Here is a 19,924-nt window from a genome sequence, read left to right on the forward strand (position 1 = left end):
AACCATATAGATGCTAGTGTCAAATCAAACACTTAAGCGTGCTTTTCTATTTCTGCAGCTCCTAACTTGATGCATTACGCTGACTTTCCTAACAGCTTTTGCATTCCTCAGCCTGTTCAGATATATGTACTCTATTGACAAACATTACAGATCCCGCCCATGTGATTAGGAATAAGTTTCAAACTGCCAATATGCATGGGGCAGACCTTTGTTTATGAGTCCTGCTATGGAAAAATCTTTCATTAATTTTATGTGAAAGAGATGTTAAAGCTGTTTGTATCTATGAATAATACTGTGGAACGTATGTTGAATGGCTGAGACTCAACTGTAACAGGAAGTTTTAGTGTATGTATCATCTCAGCTGTTAGTTTCTGAGCAAAATAATAACTGTTGCTTAGCAATGTTGTATTCCGTCAGAGCAGGGAGCATGCATTTGTGTAGCACCACACTGACTGGTACCACTGCTGTCTACAGCAAGCTGGGTGAATGTTGCTCAACTCCTTGCTCCTGCTGTCTGCCTGGTAGCTTGCCATACTGGAACAGTGAGTTTTACAGCTGAGCGTTCAGGAGAGCTTGCAGTTCCTACATGCAGTCATAATTCTGTCACAGTGGTTTAACTACATGATTGCAAAGTCTTTCTGCATGCAACTTGTTCCTAGCCTAAACTAAGCAGCTAGCCTGTGACATGCATGTAACCTGCAAATGCTATCTGCTACATCCCACACTGGTTAGCCAGATGTGCCATCTGAGCTGTATGGGGCATAGCTGAGTGAAGTAAGTGCTGTGCTACTAGTTGAAAAGGGAAAGTATACGCTGAAACTGGTGTCTAGAAGCTTTTCTCAAAATTCAGTAGAGGATTAACCAGTCATCCATGGAAAGTAGATATAAGGAAAGATAAAGACTGCTACAAAAACATAAACAGAAAGTACTTTTAGATAATTGTCTGGTTTGGAGTGTGAAGACAGTTCATTGAAAGATGGAAAATACAAGCCTGGCTGTTTCATGGCTGGCATGGTAGCTGCTCCATCAATCATCATCATAACAACAATAATAATTATTTTATTTAAATATTTATTCAATCATTATTTAATTATTTATTAAAAACTTATATTTTATTCTTATAATAAAGTTTATTATTATTAATGTCACAAATGAAAAGTGCTTTGATTGCAAGGAAAGGAATACTGTCAGGGAGTACAGCAATTCAGAAAATGAATGCTTCCTCTCTTGAACTGAGCCGACTTTGGTTTAGGAAGTGTGTGTGTGTGTGTGTGTGGAGGGAGGTCTTGAGGTTTGGGGGCATTTTGTTTTGTCTTTAAGTTGATGTTTCAGTATTCTGATGGGAATACTACTGAGGAAGTGTTGAAAGGTGCTTGAGCAAAATGAGTTTGCACTCAGCTAATGTACAGGTCAATGCTTACTGTCCGAGATCAAATAGTGGGAACGCTTTGATCGTATCTGGGAAAACTTTGTAGATTCTGCCTGTCTTGTGAGATTGTTATTCATTTTCAGTTAGAGTAGCAAAGGCAAATGAAATAGGTGATTAGGTTTTTTACAGTGTACTGTTTATCCATTCTTAACACTACACTTGGCAATAAATACTGAAATGGGTTTTGAAGGCGTGCTCTATATTGCACCATAAAGTATTACAGCTGCTGTAAATGCAGTGAGGGGCAAGGAAGAGCGCTTCTGATGGGTACGGCATATGAAGCGAGTGAAACCGCTGCCTGCCATGCCTACCAGGGAAAAGTTGCTGACATCCAGGTGTCTAGACGGAGTTGCGTCGAGCGATCGATGGTGTCAACCACGGGAAGGCTTCTCTGTCGGCAGCCTGCAGCCGCAGGAAGGTTGCGGAGGTGATGCCCAGCTCTGGGCACGGGGCTGGGACAGCTCTGCCCAGAGCTGTCGGCAGCCTCGGTCGCAGCTGCTGAAACGCAGAGAGGCAGCCCGAGAGAAAAGGTTGAAGGTGGTGGCACGATGACTCCGGCTGGACTTGATCTGTGGTGTCCGAGCTGCTGCCGTGGGATGGCTGGGTCTGTCCGCCCCGTGCCGGGCAGCCGAGGCAGGTGAGAGGGTCCCGTGCGCCTGGAGTGCGCTGCAAAAGCTATCCTTGCTCATCGAATAAATGTCATGAGTTGTTAACAAGTATGGTGTCAAGCAGGGCAAAATGTAATTCTCTATTTTTTTTAATTACTGGAATTAACAGAATATGGCACTAATTTTTACAGCTACCGCTTCTCCCCCTCCCCGAACATGAAGCTTGATTTGTGTTCTTATTAACTTTGTCCTATAAATGACCTTGCAAGGAGAGCGGTTCTGGAGGCTAAGTGAAACAATGTCTATATTTTCTGAAGCTCCAGGCTAAGTTTTATTAATGTAATGTCTAAGATCTTTGAAGTTGTGACTTTACCAGGAAAATCATAATCTCCAAACCTTTATTCATAATGGGTATGACTTCCAGGGGGAACAGAATACCTGCTGTGCTAATTATTTCAATTATCAGCTACTACTAAAACACGTAATGGATTTTCTCTGCTTCCACAGGTAAAAGGCATGACATTATGGAACTTAACTCTGATGTTGTGAACTTGATCTCCCACGCTACACAGGAGAGATTACGAGGGCTTCTAGAAAAACTAACTGTAATTGCTCAGCACAGAGTATCAACCCACAAGGTAAAGGAAATCATTAAGCAAGTTTTGCACTTAAGTTTTCCTGCTTTGCAGCCTTGCAGGTACACCTCTTCCAAGTATAGGCACATCATATGCAATACATGCATTTTCAGTATCTACCAAAGGGTGGGTTTGTTTTAACTGTTTATAGCCTCTAACTATTCCTTACATTTTCCATTCGACTTGTTGGATAGGTGCTCTTAAAACCCAGCATAAGAGTAAATAAATGCATGCATTTCTTCTCTTCCACAGAAGTGGTGGCTCTTCTACAAAAGCCGTCTTGCATGGTAAATGTAAAGCTATTTTTGAATGCTCTTGGTGGTTGGGTTGATTTAGGGGCTTGTGTTTGCTTTATGCATTTACTGTTGGTGGAACTGAAGTACTAGCTTAGTAAAAAGCCTTGGGAAACTGAATTGAGTATTTTATTTTTAGAAGTGCTCCATGTGAAGGCAGAGACCCCTTTGATCTTAAAGGTTCTGGAACGTTTTTTCTGCCAGTGCTAGTTAAGATTCCCTCCCCTCCCTCTTGTATTAGCTTCATTCAGTATAAAGTGTATTGGGTTCCAGTGAGCCAGTATCCCTTAAGATGCTTGTACAGTACAAATGGGAAGCTTTGAGACTTCTTTTTTTGTCATTAAATAATAAGATATAAGTCCTTACATTTTCAGTCCAAAGCTGTTTTAGAAAAAAATTGGAAGTTAGAAGCAGATGTATCTGTCAACTCTTAAGTTCTTGTTTGTTTGTTTGGGTTTTTTTACAGGACCTTTATACTTAATGAAATTTAACAAGACCAACTGACTGATGGGATAGGAGTTATTTTTGTACTGAACACTTTTTATAGGCTTTTAAGCACTGGAGAAGCAATAGTAAAGAGCAGGAACTATTTGGAAACTTCCAAGTATTTATAGTGATGTCTGGAGCAGTTGGAGTATGCTGTTCCTTGCCAGAAGAGGATGCAGTAGAAAAAAAATCAATACAGAAAAAGTAGAGTTTTTTATGAGAAGTCTTTAGAAATCTACACATGTTCTGTGTTGTCTCTCCAAAGTGGGAGATCCAATATTGCTTGTGAGCAAAAGTGAGGTGAAAGCTGAAGTCCTGAGTAACCAGTAGATCTTAAGTGTCTTGCAGACGCTAAGAACACAAGGGAATGTTTTTGGACAGTGGGCTTGATGGGGCTGGTTTCTTTCTCATTGAACTAAAGCAATAGAAAAACTGATAGGTTTTTGTCTGATTGAATTGCCAGAAGCAAAGATAAGATTGTAAGACTACAATAAGCTTGATTTCTTTTCCTCTTTTCTCAAAAACAAAACAAACAAACAAAAAAGTAATGGGCATAATAATCCTGAAGGCACAGGTACCCTCTTTCTTTAGGAAGATGGTATTACACTACAGAGGAGTGTCCTACAGGATTGCGTTTGTGAGTAATATTATGGTGAGAGATGCTAACAGGCTTTTAGAAATCTGAGTTCAAGAACAGAACACTACAGGGTTTTGGAGCCCTGTTATGTATTTACACAGTCCTGTATTCCATCTGCCCCAGAGCTTGCCCCATCCTCTTTTCCCTCTAGGCTATTGATAGGTACCAGTGTGCAATGTGGGCTCTATGTATTTCAGAGAATTATCCAGAAACTCTCCAAGAGAATTGGGTAGTTGCCCTGTAAGTCTTTGTATTGGCCTATCTTAATTACAAAAAGATGGGACAGTAATAGGGATAGGTGTGGTGAAACCAAGGTAACTATTGTTAGGGTAGAAGTTGGTGTGAAAAGCCAATAATTCATGGGATTGTGCTCAGGAAACTCTTCTTCCCACTTTGCTCAGCTCATGCCTAGCAGCTTGCATCTGATGGTAGCCCTGCAGAGAGAGAGTTGGCAAGGTAAAAGCTTCATACCATGCCACCATGTAGACTTGCCAACTTTTGCCCCTTTTTTGCTAAATTTAAGAAAGAAAGAAAGAAAAAAAAAGGTATATAATTGGAAGCTCCTAACTTAATTAGGATAAGACTATCATGGTGGTCTCTATCTGAAGTAGGAATAGCTTTTCAGATTGTTGTAAGCTGCTCTCTGTGCTGCAACTCTTGTGGCAGTGCCTTTATAGAGCCTTGGTAGGATCATAAAGGCAATTAGCTAGCTGGTTTAGTTCCTTGGCTGCTTCCCTCCTATAATCCGGAGAACTGCAGAGGTATAAGAGTATGCATGTGACATAATATGATACCCAAGACCAGAATGAATAATGACAACTAAACAGTACAACGATTAAAAAATGTTTTTGATGCGGGTGGATTCAGCACAGCATGATCTGACTGCCACTCTCCTGTGTTTGGAGCCATGGCACATGGCTTCGAGAGGCATGGTACGGTGCTGTGCTATAAACATTGCTCCATGAAAACAGCTTCCCCATGTGCAGTAGCAGTAAAACACTGCAACCCTAAACTGCACTATCTGTAGGGCAATATGGTGTGGCCGCTGCATTGGTTTAAGGGTTAAGCTCTAAATGTAGTGAAGGAATGAGCACTCCTAGATGTGAAAATAGCCAGCCTCTTCCTCCCCATCCCATGCCACCATCAAGCTGCAGAGTGCAGAACTAACTTATCAGAAGCCTTTCTGTTATTAACTTGATTTAGGAGTTGACTATGAAAAGCCAAAGCTTAATAGGTTCCCACATAGTAGCTGAGCCTCTGCAACTGCCGTCCTCAGCAAGGCTGTTCAGCATGACTTAAACTGTTCAGGTTCTGTGGGAGAACTGGTCTTTGTGGGATTCTTCCAACTTCTTCCCTGGTGGACTGAAGTGAGGCGCAGCTTCCCTGTGTGTGGGTTTTTCCTTTCTGCCCCTGGACATAAAATACGTTCCTGGTGCTAAACCACAAGTGTCTTAGTCAGGTTTCAGGTTCATTTACAGGTAGGCGACAATCTAGGAAGGAAGTTGCAAATCACAGACAAGGCATTATCGCTGTTCTTGAATTTGTTGCCAGCTCTCGTCTCATTAAAGATATACCTGGGAATGCTTTACTTCAATGCTGTGTGTTTCAAATATGTGTAAACCTAACATAAAAATTTTGGTAGGAATTGGCTGTGCTTTAAGAACACATCGGTGGAGAAGTCTTGAGTGTATGCATTTCTCTTGAAGAAAAAAAAAGTATGGGGGATGAGTTTATAACAAGATTGTATAGGTGTGCTAATGTGCTATTGTTGTGTGAAAGCAATAGTTTTTTTCAGGATAGCAGAAAAACTTCCTTTTGCTTTTGGTGAACTCCAGATTAAATTTAGCTCAGTTAAAGTAAGAATGACTTTTTAACTGTCAGATACACAAGTTCAGCTTTGGCACATCCATATCTAACCATTGCTCTGTATTGTGGTTACGTGCTTTATCTATCAGTAACTTAAATTCTGGCCTCGATTACACTTGTAACTTTAGTTTTGTTGGGACTGCACTGTTGTAGCAGGGGACAGGTTTTGGCCTTGTGTGAGTAAGTTAAACTGTTACATGACAAACACTGGATCCAACTTGCTTCATCATAACAGTAATGTCCAGAAGTTATTAACAGGTATACAGTATGATGTTTTCTGTCTAAGCAATTCAGTGGTGAATGATCACAGAAGACAAGTTTATTGAGCAGGACAAAATGTAACTGCAGGTATTAGTCTTCCAAAAATTCCTGAAATAAGGCATCTTAAAACAGTTGTTGATGAGCTGAAATACTATTATGGATCCACCCATTTCTTATTCCATATAAGCTCATGGTAGTGTATTGGGGGGCTTCTGGTTGAGAGGCTTGCATTCCTAATTGGCATAGGGTCTTGGATTTGGCTTTAAAAATCTAAGTATCTGATTCTGACTTTGGGCATTCCAAAGCAAAACATTTCTAAACTTTGGAAAAAATAATCTTCTGGTAATACGGTTTTCTTCTTTGTCCCTTTAAAAGGATTGTGGCATGGTGTTGGATTATTATAAACTGCTGCTTCAAAACAAATTGTACTAATGGACTGAGACTGACTGAAAGTAGTGTATATTTTGTGGGGAGCCATAAAAAAAATCTCAAGCAGTAATGGAAGAGAGACGAAAGGTTTGTTGGACTTTTTTGCAGAGCCACAGACTCTGCTTGGGAAAGAAATTGTCCTTGGTTGCAACACATGGTGTGGTCTGAGCCACAATTGGTGGTACGTGACAATGTGGTAGCTCACTGAAAAGGACCAAACTTAATACAGGAAGAGGGATTGATTTCATGTTCTGGCTGGGTTGTGAGAATTCAGATTGGGAGACAACAGTGCCCCACAAGAAGACTTTTACTTTCCTTCCAGCTCTGAAAAGGATATGACTGGGTATGGGAAGAAATCTTGAGTATAGTGTGTTTGAAAACTAAAAATTTAGCAACTGAAGTCACTGATAGTCCGTATACTTAAAATATACCCTTGCCTAAAATACAGCTGTAAAATATACTGTGCTTATTCCAGAATAGTTGTGTGTCAAGGTTGCTTCATTAAAGTATGAGGTTGGGGTAGGGTAGAAAGAAGGGTTGCTGAAAGTATATAATGTGTTTGGCTGGTAAAAGCCCAAGGATAAATTTCTCAGGAAAAGGCAAGTTCACAAGGTAACACAGAAAGAAGACGAGTCTAGGACATGCATTAAAGAGTGGTATAAGCAAGTGGCACAGACATTCCTCATCTGCAATGGGCTCGCAGCCTTGTTTTGCCTAATGCCCTCTGGCCAACACATGCCTTAAATAGCCTGTCTTTGGAAGAGCAGAATAGTAAAAACTAGCTTTTCATTGCCTGTTGACCACATTTTAGATCTTTCCTTTCCCTGTCTTCTCTCCTATCTGAAGTAAAACTAAACTCAGGCTTTCCAGTGAGGGCAAAAACAGTCTGAAAAATAAATTACTGATTGTTGGGTTTTAGTCCGAAAGGACCATAGCCTTGTTTCAATGCATGCGTGTCCAGTTATTTTTGGAAGTATTCATTAGTATTCACTGGCCCGGCTTTGCACAGGGGGCTGGACCAGATGACTTCCACAGGTCACCTTTCAACATAAACTGTTCTATGACTTGAGAGCATCCACTGAGGCAAAAATAAGTATTCCTAAAGCTATAATAAACCATATATAACTTATGTCACCTTCCACACCTCCAAGATTCATTATAACTAGTTCTAAACCGCCCCTCCACTCCATAAAAGCTCTTTTTGGAAATACCAGGTGAGGCTTATTTCAAGTTCTGGATCAAATGGATGAAACTAGAACACTGAACACTAGAAACTTAAAATGTCAAATTTTATTTTTTCTTCACCCTTTCTCTTTAAAGGGGAAAGGTTATGATGTTCTGTTGCTTTACAATTCTTCTTTTTTAACTCTTAACCAGTCCAGAAGACAGTCTTGTATGTCTGTTTACTGGATATGAAGTTGCTGTTTAAAACAAAGTTTCAGCCTTTAGACTTAAAGACTTTATTGTTGTTATAGTCAATAAAGACTAGATGTTGTTAGTGTCACTTGTTCAATAACCTCTTACTAGTCACAGATGCCAGGAAACATGCTTCAGTGGAAAGGAGATGTGTAAATGACTACCTCCCATCTGAAGTATTTTCAAAACAGCCTATACTTTTCAGCTTTGAAAAAATGATGTTCTTCTTTTCAGGTTGTTCCCATTGGGTTTGTTAGGTCTAGTGGTGTGTATAAAAGTCTGGTTGTCTGTAACAAACTTCTCTTTCCAGGGGAGTGATAGGTATATCGTATCTAGTGACACCAGAGCACAGCTGAGATTTCTTGAAAAGCTTGATCACCTAGAAAAGCAGAGAAAGGATGAAGAGGAACGTGAAATGTTGCTTCGAGCAGCCAAGGTAAGAACTTCACTTCTTGTTCTCCAAGGAAGTAGTGGTATCCTTTAGACTGGTGAACATCTTCAGGTTTCTCCTATTTCTGCTTTAAGTTTAGTAACCATTAATCCTGTAACTGGAAATCCGTAATGTTTAGGATAGCTTAGGCTATACAGAAAAGGATTTTGGCCTTTTACATTCTTTAAAAGAATCACAGTTCTTCTTTCAAATGTGTGGTGGGGTGAACTCTTCTTTTGAGATTATTCCTACTGGTCAAAATGAAAAAAAAATGTATTCACATAGCTGTGAACGTCTTTCCTGGCTCTATTTCTGGCTCTGAAATTGGTATGTCTTTCTTCATATCTGTGTATGGCACTGCTTGAAAATACGGGTTCACTATGCTTGTTCAGGCTGGAGCCTGGTGAGATCCACTGGCCTGCCAGATGTATTTGTTTTCTGTAGTCAGATCAGAGGGCTAGTCTTGGAGGTGGTACCCTAGCATCTGCAAACCCCTGATGGGAGCCACTGCCAGTACAGAATAAGTACCCTTCTTCTGCCTTCCCTCCCCTCAAGAACAGGAGCAAGAAAAAATAAAGATCAGTAGATGTTGCTCCATCAGGTGTAACTTGATAATCTTCTGTTTGTTGGGGTTTTTTTTGGTTTTGTTTCAAGCTGAATTCTGGAGCCCCTTGGGTGGAAGCCTAATCTAGAGTTGAAAGAATTGTGTTGTACTTGCATGAGTATGACTCCCTTTCTTTCTTATAGTTCCTGTCCTTTTTAAGTGTCTGCTGCTGACATGAACAACATCATGCCTAGACTGGACCTGACTGACAGTGTTAGCATCATTTTCAGCTTAATCTTGCTTCAGGCTAGAGCAGAGGCAGCCGGCCCAGATGAGGAGGGGGGTGCACGTATGTGTGTGGAGGGGGAGGGAAGCCAGTCTGGATTGAGGCATTCACCCCTGGGGCTAAATCTTTCAATCATCAGAGAAAATTGTCATTTATTAAATATTTAACGGATATGATGGTGTTTGGATGCCAGTAATTTCTATTCAATCTTTTTCTTCTTCCTTTGGTAGAGCCGTTCCAATAAAGAAGATCCAGAGCAACTGCGGTTAAAGCAGAAAGCGAAAGAGGTAGGACTTTCCAGTTACCATGCATGCCTTTGTGTGTTGAGAGAAGGTTGGCAGCCCTGTCCTGGCAATTAGGTCAGGGTTTATTTTGCTGCTGCATACCATTTGCAGAGGCCTTGGGGAAGGACAGGAACTGCCACAGGCAAGGGCAGCGCTTCAAATGAGGTCAATGAATTATGAGCTCTCTTTTTTAACATTTTATTTTCGTAGTTTCTGTCCTGTCTAGAAATGGTCCTTTGTAAACTGCAGCAGTACACTTGGTAGGAATATAATGTGGGATTAGAAAAAAAAAAAAAAAAAAAGAAACTTTGAGATTTAGCATCTGGGACTGTACAATAGGCTACATTTTTCCAGGGTAATTGTTCGTTTTGTAAATCTGATACTGCTTATAATTCTTTGGCTGGGAGGCGGTACTGGGATTTAGTTTTAAATGGAAAACGCCTCTGGCTTTTAATTTTCTGGGCCCAGCAGTTTTCTGTTCTGGAATGGAGCCCTTGTTTCACACAGTTCATGTTTAGCTGCAGGGGTTTTAGTTTATAGCTTAGACTGGTTAAGCTTTTACTCCCAGAGGCCTCTGCATAGCAACTGTAGAAATCAACAAATAAGTTCATTTATGTCTGCAGCCTCCTCTCAGTAGCTGACTTTTTACATTTCCCAATATCCATTTCCTGACTTTTCTAGCCTGAGAGAAAAAAGCTCCACTAATTGGAGCTTATTTTAATTGAGCCTTAATATTGGATCTCACTGGAGTTGCCCCCAGAGCTACTGGGAACAGAATGAAATGAAAGTACCTAAGGTTGAAGATGTGTGTGCGTGTGTATGTGTGTGTGAAATTTTTCACTTGACCTACAGATTCTTTTCCCTGCTGAATAAATCATCAAGCCTGTTCACATTTCTGATTAAGGATCTGACAGCGGATGATAATAAAGACAATTGAGGTGTGAGACGTGTGATACAGAGCTGAAGAAATTGGTTTCTATAGTTACTTGACTGATTTCATGCAATTTTTAAGGATCTTTGTGCTAAATGAGAGTGATTTTCTGAGCAACCTTTTTCCTTAACTGTGCCTCTTGAACTATGAAATTTGTTGTTGCTTAACATTGCTGCACTTGGCTCCTAGGTGCCAGCAGCAGCAGCAGGTTATTTATGAATGCTTTAAAGGCCCTTATTGTTTGGATTAATGTAGGAGCCCAGGCAAAACAAATGGAAATCCAGTAAAATAGTATTAGAATCAATGCTCTGGATTTGCACCATAGTAGAAGAAATTTGTAAAAGAAGAGGAGAGAGAGAAGGAACTTGCTTTAGTATCTGTCTTTTAATTCTTTCTTTCTGCTTATCACTCTTTCTTCATGCTTACAGTCTGTGAGTACAAAGTTGCCCTAAAGCCCTTCCCAGTTTGCCTCTAGTGCCACCAGGATCAACAGTCAGTGGGTGATGCTAATTTGTCTTGTTTTGTAGGTGGCTTTACCTCTGCATCATCTGGTTGTTTCTAGAGGTTCTTTATTTTAATAAAACACTGCAAAGCAATTAGTTTATCCAACTTCTTTTCTCTTTTCCTCTGAACAATAATGTGTAGGATCTTGAAAAATATTACGTGATTTGGATATTTAGAACAGAAAGAAGTTATATGTGTGTGTTTTGGGTTACTTTTTAGATTAGTTGGTATTGTTAATGAGATCTCTGTTAAAAAGTGGAATATTGATGTACAAAAAAGGAGCCAACAGAGTGGAGAAGGTGTCTGAGTTTAGTACTTAATGTTCTGTTAAGTGCTTGAGTTCACATCCTTCAGTGCATCTTATGTTGTGCCAGTCTAACAGCCTTCATCACACTTGTCCTGCTTATTTCTCCGTGCTGTGCTGCTCCCATAGTGATGGTCTCCAACTGCTTCACCAAAAGAAGAGGCAGATGTGCTTCTTGGGACAACGCGTATCTCTCTGTTGGTATTGCCTTGCCCTCTGTTCTGCTGCTTTGTTCTCCAGAAAATGAGGCAGCCAGAACTTCTCCAGGCTTCACATGCCACATGGGAAACCCACCTTCTGTGCCGGGGATCTGTGAGACCATCTCAAGCTTGAGTAGAAATGAGCCCAAATGCAGCCCTGGTCAGTTTTGGCACTTTATTGACAGTTTGGAGATAAATGGTCAGCACACATTTGCATTAAAAAAATACAAACATGAGTAGAGCTGGAATAAGAGCAAAACAAAAATCAACAAATATCCCAAGGCTGAAAGTGGTAACGCAGAGGCACTGTGTATACTGGGATGAAAGCCTGAAAAGGGTCACCATTGTCTGTCTGTCTTGTCATTTTGTGAGTGTAGTATGCTCCTAAGGAACCACACTTGGGAATTTTGATACCTCTGCCAGCTGGAATCGGATCCTTTCCAGGCCACTCTGGTTGAGTATCCACTGGAAAGCCTGATCTGATCCACTTTAAGAATGAATATGGGCCTTCCTTCCTCAAAGCTGACTTTTATGTGTTGATGGTGACCCCTGGGAGAAGGGAGAGGGTGTTGGGTAATGGCACTGGAGCAAGTTCTAAAGCAATGTTTCCCAAAATGCAGAGTGTACATCCTAACAATGAATTCTCATAAATCCAGGATGTGCTGTCATCCAGCAGCTGGAGGCAACATCTTAACATTGCTGGAAGTACATCCAGAGACTCAGCAGTAGATGCTTTTATCCAAAAGGCTATACATAATTGCTGTGACCTTTTCATCCCTTTTTGCATGACCTATTGCCTCAAACTTCCCCTGTGCTAAGTCATTTACTTTCCTATATTCTTATTCTATGTAGCTCACTATGAATTAAATCTTTATTTACTTCCCCCTTTCACCTGTTTCAGCAGATTTTAATACCTATGGAAAGTGCGCATTCCTTCCAAGACAGCTGCAAGGCTTGCCCCGAGCTGCTCCTTTGTGCACTCAAGAATTTTGTGTTTGCTCACCTCATGGGCCAGCTCTTTGTGCAACAGCGTTCCCAAAGTCTGGGTGAATTACCCCCACTTTTCATTCAGCCTTATCTGCCACTTCAAGCTGAGGGGATACAGTCCTTGCATTGTCTCCAATGCTTGCACTTTTAAACCATAACTTTTTTTAGGTGCTTTCTGCTATTTCCTGTTCTACTTTCAACTATACTTCCAGTTATGAAGAAAATGTTCAGCTGATGCAATTCTTGTAGCTGTATTTATAGTTTAACTCTGGCTTCATCCCTTTTCTGAAATGAGCTTACTTAAATTGAGTAGGTGTAGGATACTGTCAAATGTGCAAGTATGCCTTATGAACAGTGCATCCCAGAAGACCTGTAAAAAATGTCAGTATTAAACAGTATATACTGTAAATTTAAATATAAACCCTGATCTTTTGTACTTCTGTCTTTCCTCTTCAAAAGCGAGCATGCTTATAATATGGCTTCAGGAAGCATAAGGCTGAGGCTGGGCAAACCTTTCAGATTGTACATGTGCAAGATTGCTGCTTGGGGTTGAGCAGGTGAACAGGTGTCGTACTGATAGCATCTTTGCTTATTCCGTAGTAGCTACCTTCGTCTCTGCTCTTACCTTGCAGCATCTATCAGTAGATGAAGGTGAGCAACCACATTTTAAACTAGGGGAAGGAGCATGTGGAGCAAGCACCTGATGGGCAGCAGACTTGCCTGCCCCATTCCTTGCTCTTCCAGCAGCTTTGTTCACTTACGACTGCACAGGTCCCTTGTTCCTGCTTGCTTGATGTACTTGCGCATTTAACTGTTAAGATTTTGACATAGATGTCACAGGACGTCAATAGGTGAGATGCTGAGAAATACCTTTAGTATCAACTGACTGGGAGGAAAACAGCAAACCCTAGGGTTTTTTGTAGACACAAACCAAACCCTATCAAAAACATAGAACAAAAAGTTTGCATGATTCCAGTGAGTTTCTGGGAGTTATACAGTAATGACAGAAATTCAGTTGTTCTGTATTATCTTTTTTCAAAAATCCTCTTTTTTTTTTCTATGACGTGTGTCCATCTTAACTCTTTCCCTTATTTCCTCTCACATTCTCAGATAACAACTAACTGTAACCTGATTCTTTGCTGCTCTCCCTGCTGTCTCCAACTTATATTTTCAAGCTGTTTCCTTTTTCCCCCACACCTCTTGGGCTGCTTCTGTATTTAGTCTTCTGAACCCAATGGTTCAAATTCTTTAAGACCACTCTTGTGGCAGGGGAAAAGGAAACTCCCTAGTTAACCATAACCTCTCAAAAAGCAAACGATGCTGTGAGCAAAATAAGATCTCATCGCGATCAATTGGCTTTTTATGAGCCTTCAGTGACATCCTGAGAGCTTCTGCTTAATTATCTGATTTATATTATCTTTATTGTTCTGTAGTGTTTCTTACCTGCTACTGCATGTTTTGGAAAAAAAAAGCATGATTATTGAGCAGACATAAGTTTTGTTATCCTGCAGTGTAGCCCTACAAATAACAAAGGGTTATCATCAGAGATTCTGTGTTACAAGTCTTGCAGAAAGTTAGGGATGGAAATGCTGTGAAGTGTTAGATTATTGAGCAAACTAAAAAGTGAACCAAGTCCCTGTTTATGTGGCATTCATATTGATGTATTGAAGGAGCATAAGAAAAGAGCAGCTGAGTGTGTCGGATACCCTAAAACCAGCTGGCTGGAAGATTGTAGCAACTATCTTTATCCAGTGAAAAACAAAAGTCCCCCCAAAACTCCATTAAGCCTGGTTTGGGATTTTCAAATAGCCTTTTCTAAGTTTCTCTGAGAGACTATAATGGACATGTAACAAGCTGAAAGCATGACCTTGAATTAGAAACTTGCTAATAAAAGGGAATTTTAGGGCTAAAAGTATGACGAAAAGATGATAATGGAGAACCAGAGAGTTCCGTGCCAAGAACAAGTGTTGGGTGGACTGCATGATGAGATGGAGAAACTTGCAGGTGGAAGGTAAGTCCTAAAGGTTCTCTAGCTTTGAGACCTCAAGAGTGAGTGAATGAATATGCAGTGTTACAGCAGCTGAAAGTCATTCAAAATATCATGCATTTGGAAGAACTGCAGTTGGTTTTAAAGTAGTGTCTTGCAAGGGCTGGACACTGTCCCGTTGTGATAATGCAAGACTGCTGACAGTCCTTGAGCAGTCTTAACAAAAACTACAGAATATATTGCTTTGGTGTGATGTGCTGTAGTCTTTTCTTGGCCTTCCAACAAAAGTAGCCTAGGCAGCATCTGAAAATGTGCATAGAGAGCCTGATGCTGGATGCCAGACACCCAGGAACTTCACTGAGCCTCCAAGTCAGGCAAGCTGATGGGACTGCACAGGGGAAAGCATGCTCCAGGTGTTCTAGGATACACAGAAATGCGTCAATAATTGTTAAACAAAACAAACCAAAAAACTGGTAAAAGGCAATACACGTTTCACACTTGGGAAATTCCTAACAAGAATGGGCAAAATAAAGAGTCAGGAAGTCACTGAACCCTGGATTTTTTTCTTGAATTCTTTTGGGGAGTTAATTATTTATATATTAGGGAATCTCGGATATCAACTGAAGGAATTTGTTTTTTCCTTATGGGTAGGTTACTTCATGGCTATCCTGGAAAAATTTTCTGTTGTTCTCCAAAACATCTTATTGCACCCTTTTGTTCTAGACAGGCAAGGAACCTGGTCTTGGGCGACACAGCCACAGTAGGCCCTGTTCTGCCACTGAAGCATGCGTGTAGAAAATTAACCTGAAAGAAATCTACAGTATTACATTCAGCCCTATTATAAGTTAGGACTGCGTATCAAACCACTGCATGCTATTCTGCCTTTCTGCTGTTAAATCTAAATTACAACAGAGGGAAGAGTCAGTGGAAACTAATTGTATGGCTAATTAAAACAGTTTGAAAGGAAGCAATTGCAAGAAGAGAAATTGCATTACAGGCAAGAGGAGAGGATGGTAAATGTTTAAATATGCAGCCTTCAAATGTCAGTTTTCCTCAGAGAATGTCCCCCATATGAGAAGTCTGCTATTCAGCTGCATTCAACCTGTAGGGCAGAAAATTTTGTATAGGAAAGGTAGAGGCTGGAGGCAGTAATGCTCAGTCAGCTTTATGACAACCAGTGTGAGAGGCTCGGGATTGAAAACAGATTTTTAAAGTTTATTTTTCATTTTCGTCACAAGTTCCTTGAAACGCTTAAAGGGAACGCGAAAAAAATTTAGTTCTTTTTTTCCAAAGACAATGAAGGGAGAAGCGACTGAGAGCAGTAGAAAACTTTCAAGGCACTAAATGGAGGACACAATGAAACCCAGTGAAACTTTGATTAAAAAAAGGTAGTAAAAAAAAAAAATAAAGAAGGATAGAAGAGAGAGAAATCAGTTCAGTGGGATCAGTTGGCCCCACTTAAAAGGTACCTCAATATTTAGTTCTTTAAAAATGTACAGTAAAGGGCAGTAGTAAGGACCCATGTAAGTGTTCAGGTTCCTTTTTCACTGATGCAAGCTAGAAAAAAGTAAATGTTGGTATTTGGTCACAGTTGCTTTGATTTACTTTGAATTTTAATATTCATTAATTTATTGTTTAATTTCTTTATTGTGGAAGCTGAAAGAATCAGGGTCTTCTGCCACTTTTGTATGCTTATATTCCTTGCCTTTTTCCCCTGCAAGTCTTACACAAATTCATGTTCATCTACCTTAGTGCTTTTATTACTCCTGATGTACTTATTGCTGGATAGCACACATAACCCTTAGGCTTACATTAACTTGTCTTCAGCCTTCCCTGGTTTCCTTTTCTGCCAGTTCTTCTGTTACTTTAAATATTTATTTAATCTGTCCCATACTCTGTCAGCCTACAATGTCATACATGGAGACAGCCCTGCTTTTTTCTTGATATTAAACCCAGTATCTTATACATATGCTTTTTAGTCTTTCCCTTGCATTAATTATAACCAAGTCCAGAATTGTGGTGTTCAGCTTCCCCATCTGTCTTACCAGCATTTCTTCTGAGCTCATTTACATCCATACAGCTGTATTTATTTGTTATTGCATTGCCAAGACTATTTTGGGCTTGTTTTTTTTCAACATAAGTTCCTAGCACTTCAATCTGAGAAGCAGAGGAAAGAAATCTCTTCATTTATTTCTTAGTACTTTATATATTGAAGTTCCTGCAGAAGTGGACAGTGGTAGGAATTTCTTGAGATGCATGTTATCTGGCAGCATCATGCAGACAAGTGCCACCTGTCTGGCTTTTCTTTAACCTCACACCTAGTTGACTTTATTTGTAGTAGCATATACTTTTTACTTTATTCAGTTGTGTTTAAGGGATTCTTTGCAGTGTTTAGGGAAAATCTTGCGAGATTTGCATAGCTTGAATTACTGGAGCTCTGATAATGCTAACAACCACATACCATGTACTTCGTAACTGAAAGGGTTTTAAAACCAACTAGCAGTATTGCTTTAAAAAAAAAGTCTGGGTATCTCATAGCTGAGGTACTTCGTGTCTTCTTATGCAACTTGAAATTTAATTTTTAATATTAAAATGCCACAGAAATGTCATTGGTGTAGTAGTAAAAATAGATTTTGCGTATTTTTTGAAATGTGGAGTATGAGACATAGGTGGGATAGAATTTCTGTGAGCAGGAAAAGAAATATTTTTCTCAGTAGAGGATTGAGTGAAGAACAGAGAGGTCAATTTTAAAACCTTTCATTTTGTGTGATTACAGCCATGCTGCAAATGCCATTTCACTATAAGGGAGGACTTTAAAACATACCTTACCTCTTGATTTGTGCTGCAGGTCAGATTAACTAAAATGGTTATTGTGTCACCCTAGAGATTCCTGCTTGCTGCAAGACCAGACTTTAAACCCTATTTTTATTATTAAAAAGGCCAGCAGCAACAAAGACTATTTTACAAGTTCTGAGACGTTTTCATAGCAATTTGATCTTTATACACAGGTTTTTAGAACTCTTTGTACTGTGATTCTTAGCGTATGTAAAAATCAGAAAGAGGGGAGAAGGTGCATGAACATTCATTTGCCTCTTGCCTGGAGACTGTCCCGTCAATGCCCTTCTTGAGGAATGAATTTTGAACAGAACGCCTGTTGGACTTCTGTGTCGTGGTGGAACAGCAGCAACTTTCAGCAGATGAAGTAGGTCAGATTGAGGGGAAACCTGCTAGTTTGTAGGTCCCACGTGTGGCGCAGGTGCCCCCTGCTCCTCTTGAATTGATATTACACACTTCCATCTTCAAGGGAGAAAAATAATCTATTTTCAAGATACAAACCTGGGTATGACAGTTGTATCTTATTTTAGTCAGAGACACCATTATTAGTAAGACTGGCCCCTAGAAGGGAAACAATGCTATAGATGCAGCTTCTCTATATTATATTTTAATAAAGTATATATACTACTTTTACTGTCTTTCACTTGCTGCAGTGATCTTTCTGCCCTAACTTGTGTGTTACAAAACTGTCTGTTAAAGATTTGATTCAACATGGTTGTCTCTTGCTCTTTCCTAATCTTGTTTAGGAAAATCTGGCAGTAGTTAGCCAGCCAGTATCCTCGGGTATCCCTTGATGTTATCTGCCTGTCTTCTCCTTATCCTGTGCTTTTAACTGCTCACACAATGTTTGGACATTTAATCTCACACTTTTTAATGGAACAAAACTTGATGAAAAGATGATTTTGCTGGCTTCGGCAGGGTAATTTGGATGCCTGCCCGTATCACTTAATGGGGATCTGTTGAGTCCATTATGGAGATTGAATGTTTAAATTCATTTGTCTTAATTATGTTCTCAGAAAAATCCCCAAGATGTCTAAAATGCAATAAGACTATGATTTCTTTTTTTCTGTTGCTCCAAAACCCTGGTGAGATTCTGCCTGACTTGAAAAATCCTTTGACTGGTTATGAGGTTGAAAATGTATTGGGGAGAGTAGATGACGGTAATAACATGTGTTTCCGACATTGTCTTGGGAACTGCGTGGTCAAAGATGCATCAATTCTGTTTCTAGAAAGCACATCTTTTTCATACCATCCACCAAGTGTCATCCTGTTCTTTGTATCAGTGGGTTTTCTGCCAGCACTGACCTCCACTAGCAGTGCTCACTCCTGCAGGGCTGGTGTGGTTTAATCCCAGCCAGCAACTAAGCACCACGCAGCCACCCACTCGCTTCCCCCCCACCCAGTGGGATGGGGGAGAGAATTGGGGGAAAAAAAAGGTAAAATTAGTGGGTTGAAGTAAGAACAGTTTAGTAGAACAGAAAGGAAGAAACTAATAATGATAACAACAATAATAAAGTGACAATAATAATAAAATGACAATAACAATAAAAGGATTGAAATATACAAAACAAGTGATGCACAATGCAGTTGCTCACCACCCACCGACCGGTGCCCAGTTAGTTCCCGAGGAGTGATCCCTCCCAGCCCCGCTCCCCCCAGTTTATAGACTGGGCATGACGTTACATGGTATGGAATACCCCTTTGGCCACTTTGGGTCAGCTGCCCTTGCCGTGTCCCCTCCCAACTTCTTGTGCCCCTCCAGCCTTCTTGCTGGCTGGGCATGAGAAGCTGAAAAACCCTTGACTTAGTCTAAACACTACTTAGCAACAACTGAAAACATCAGTGTTATCAACATTCTTCTCATACTGAACCCAAAACATAACACTGTACCAGCTACTAGGAAGAAAATTAACTCTATCCTAGCCGAAACCAGGAGAAGGGCATCTGTGTCGACAGCATGCTTCGTCAGCTTGAATTCTGTGGGGTAAATGGTGATGGTGCCTGAGCACTACCCAGTCCTCAGCCAGAGCAGCATTCTGGTACTCCACAAAGAGGCACTCCACCCCATGCTGCTGCCAACCTGAAGCTCCCTCGGTCATAGCTCTGCCTCTTGTCCTTGGTCTTTACCATGGCTGCCTATCAACATCAACTGTAAAAAGGAGAGGGGGGGTCTTATTTCAATGCTGCTTCAAGCCAGTGACCAAATGTTCAGCAGCCACCCATTTTTGACATGCCTAACTGCAGTGAAACTGTTTTGCGTGTGTTTTGTAGGGTTGAGGGAGAGGGGGGGATATGTTTTCCAATGACTCCCAGGGATGGAAGCACAAGGCTAGGCTAATAAAGGCTTTTGTTTGTTTTTTTTTTGTTTGTTGGTTTTAAGTTTAATGGTTTTGAAAGTCCTTTTCATTTTAAGTGTAATGATTCTTAAAAGTAAGGCAAATCGTCTCCCCCCTTCTGGTTTTCTTTGCCACTGGAGCCTTTCTGAATTTAATCTGCCCCCAGAGGGATGCCATGTGTGTGGCATGTTGTAATGCCTCTTCTCATGGCAAGAAGACTGTGGTGTACCTGTGAC

General features: G+C 40.4%; 1 protein-coding gene across 1 annotated transcript in view; it reads left to right on the forward strand.

Moving 5' to 3' along the window:
- TAF4B (TATA-box binding protein associated factor 4b) overlaps positions 1 to 19,924 on the forward strand; it is a 57,471-nt gene that overhangs the window by 23,445 nt on the left and 14,102 nt on the right. Inside the window, exons 10-12 of the mRNA XM_075024301.1 lie at positions 2,545 to 2,675; positions 8,371 to 8,496; positions 9,551 to 9,607. Coding sequence (XP_074880402.1) covers positions 2,545 to 2,675; positions 8,371 to 8,496; positions 9,551 to 9,607 — 314 coding nt within the window. The remainder of the gene's footprint in view (positions 1 to 2,544; positions 2,676 to 8,370; positions 8,497 to 9,550; positions 9,608 to 19,924) is intronic.

Source organism: Buteo buteo, chromosome 3 (genome assembly GCF_964188355.1).
Source record: "Buteo buteo chromosome 3, bButBut1.hap1.1, whole genome shotgun sequence".
NCBI classification, from domain to species: domain Eukaryota; kingdom Metazoa; phylum Chordata; class Aves; order Accipitriformes; family Accipitridae; genus Buteo; species Buteo buteo.